Source organism: Montipora capricornis, chromosome 2, assembly GCF_036669925.1.
Source record: "Montipora capricornis isolate CH-2021 chromosome 2, ASM3666992v2, whole genome shotgun sequence".
Lineage (NCBI taxonomy): Eukaryota > Metazoa > Cnidaria > Anthozoa > Scleractinia > Acroporidae > Montipora > Montipora capricornis.
The window spans coordinates 24,234,330-24,236,829 of record NC_090884.1 but is presented as its reverse complement, the minus strand read 5'-3'; the positions used below and the strand labels follow the sequence as shown (position 1 = coordinate 24,236,829).

The window sequence follows — 2,500 nt, the reverse complement described above, 5'->3', positions numbered from 1 at the left end:
TGCTGATAATGTGATTAAATATGTCCTACCGGTTACATTTTCCGTTGTCCCTGGTTTTTCTTTTGATTCCTCTTCCTCTTCATCATCCCAGTTTTCCTAAAGACAAACATATAACTCAATTGCAAGCGCGTCTTTTTGACGGCATAAATCGGAAAAGAATTAAACTTAACACACACGCGAAACTAATTTCGGCTCCCAAACCAAGCGTATACCTTAACATCATCGTCTTCTTCATCCTCTCCTTCCCATTTGTCCGATTCCTTAACACCGAAATCTTGCGGCTCGAAGTCTTCGTCGTCTTGAAATAAATAGAAAAAGGATAAGAATACAATGAAACTTTGATAAATCTGCTAGTGGAAAAAAAAGCCTAACTCACCCCAATCCGCCATTTTTATTTTTTATCAGGCTCGCAGGGGTAGATGGGTATTTGATCAGTCATACCGTTCTCAGGCCCCAGTTGTTCCAACGATGGATAGCGCTCTGCTCTCCGCCGGATGTTTAGATTCTAGGACGAGAACGACGACGAGAACGACTACGAGTACGAGATTTTCTTATAGGACAACAGTGAGCACGTGCTAACTAGCGTCATTTTGGCGGGAAAAACGTGATACCGTCGTCATTTTAGTTCGAGGTTTTGCAAGAATGTCGTCGTATCAAAACAAGTCAACAAGACGGTAGCAGTTTTGGCATTTTTCAATCAGCAAAAAAGGTTAAGTTACCAGCCATAAAAATTAACTGAGGAACCTACACTGCTAACAAAGAGTAAGATTAATCGTCTGGGTTATAAATCTTCTCAGAATCTTCGTTAAAACCGGGCAGTCAAATCTCGTACTCGTTCTGGTAACCGGTCGTTTCGCCTACGGGTCGTTTCGCCTACTGTCTGTTCGCCTACGTATAATGTCGGTTCGCCTACGTCCAATATGTCAGTTCGCCTACGATTCATATGTAAGCTTTAAAACTGAATTGTTTAAAAGTCCTTCTCGAACCTCACAGAAAAAAACTGTGACGGCTAGCTGAGGCGTTATTTCTGTAAACTTGTGTCTTGAGCGGGGTCCTTGAGCGGCCTATACCAAAGAAAATGAGACTTTTCATTAACATATCAATAAAGGATACGTTAAAAATTTAGCTCGTTCCCACTCTACTGAGCGGTTCAATGTTTGTATCGATGTTGCGATCATGAACTTTATATCGCCTCCACGCGATCCGCAAACTTAGATGCAAAAAAATATATCTGACTGCTAGCTAAGGCGTTATTTCTGTACACCTGTGTCTTTAGCGGGGTCCTTTAGCGGCCTATACTAGAGAAAGGGAGACTTTTCATTAACATATCAATAAAGGATAACGTACGTAAGAAATTAGCTCTTTGTCACCTTACTGGGCGGTTCAATCAGACCTCTCAACCTCAAAACACCGAATATCTAGAGACTGATGTCAAAAAATCTGGAGATTGATCGACCGGCAGACACAACCAAGTAAACACAGGTTCTTAATAAGAGAAAGTGTTTTTTTCCTGCTTATATTTTTTTAAAAACATGTGTGGACCTTAACAACACAGGAATAAACTTTATTTTCACAGCTTCAATACTCACAGCTTAAGTCCAGCCGCTGCCAGTGTGTGAGCACTGAGCTGATCTCATTGCTCAGGTTCCAGTTGTTCGAAGTGTGGATAGCACTATCCACTGGATAAATTAGTATCCACTGGATAACTCAATTGCTTTTGCTAGTGTTTATCCGGTGGATAGCGTTATCCACCTTTTGAAAAACCGAGGCCAGCATTATATGCAGTAGCTGCCTTTTAAGAACTATGCAATAGTTCATCAGGTTCGACAGCAATTTCCACCATTTTGAAAACCTGATCAAAATGCGAGAGACTGGTTATGATGACCTAATTTCAAACAGGTGTTCTATATATGGTCATGGACGGCAGTCTGTCATGGACTGTGGACGGATTAGAATTAGAATTAAAAAGAAAAGCGGAGAAAAAACCTAAGAAAAATTTTGTTTCAAAAATTAGAAAATGTTGACCGAACGATGTCGCACTAGGTTCAATGGCTTAAGAGCAAATGCACTTAACTTCTACACTACCGAAACATCGACTTCAATTTGGCAATTTTAAAGCTTATCCTAGTCAGGCTCAGGGGTTGCCTTTTCCTTCGCTGTTGACCGGAGTGCTTCGAAGAAGAACGCAAATCTATAAGTTCCTTCGGCCATTTTCTTCGGAACAGAGAGATCGTGAAGCCTAGGGCGAGTTCACAAACCCGCGGGAGAATGATCCGAACAAAATGGTGGAGGGAAGGAAAGAAAATACAAATAGAACTTACTTATTAATTATCAATCTTTTTTCGAAACATTCCGGTCCACAGCAAACGAAGGGGCAATGTGTGATTAATAGACTTTGCGCCCGAACCTAAGCCTTAGTCTGTTAAATTTGCGGAGTGTAGCGGTTGAGATTTTGCCGACACGAGTGGCACGAATCATCAGGAATGGTCTATCATCCACA

General features: G+C 41.2%; 1 protein-coding gene across 1 annotated transcript in view; it reads right to left on the bottom strand.

The window, feature by feature from the left end:
* LOC138039140 (eukaryotic translation initiation factor 3 subunit J-like) overlaps nt 1-405 on the bottom strand; it is a 15,364-nt gene extending 14,959 nt beyond the window's left edge. Inside the window, exons 1-3 of the mRNA XM_068885324.1 lie at nt 377-405; nt 213-298; nt 30-96 (exon numbers count right to left, since the gene is read on the bottom strand). Of these exons, the coding sequence (XP_068741425.1) occupies nt 30-96; nt 213-298; nt 377-389 (166 nt within the window). The 5' untranslated portion in view covers nt 390-405. The remainder of the gene's footprint in view (nt 1-29; nt 97-212; nt 299-376) is intronic.
* Nucleotides 406-2,500: the final 2,095 nt, after the last annotated feature.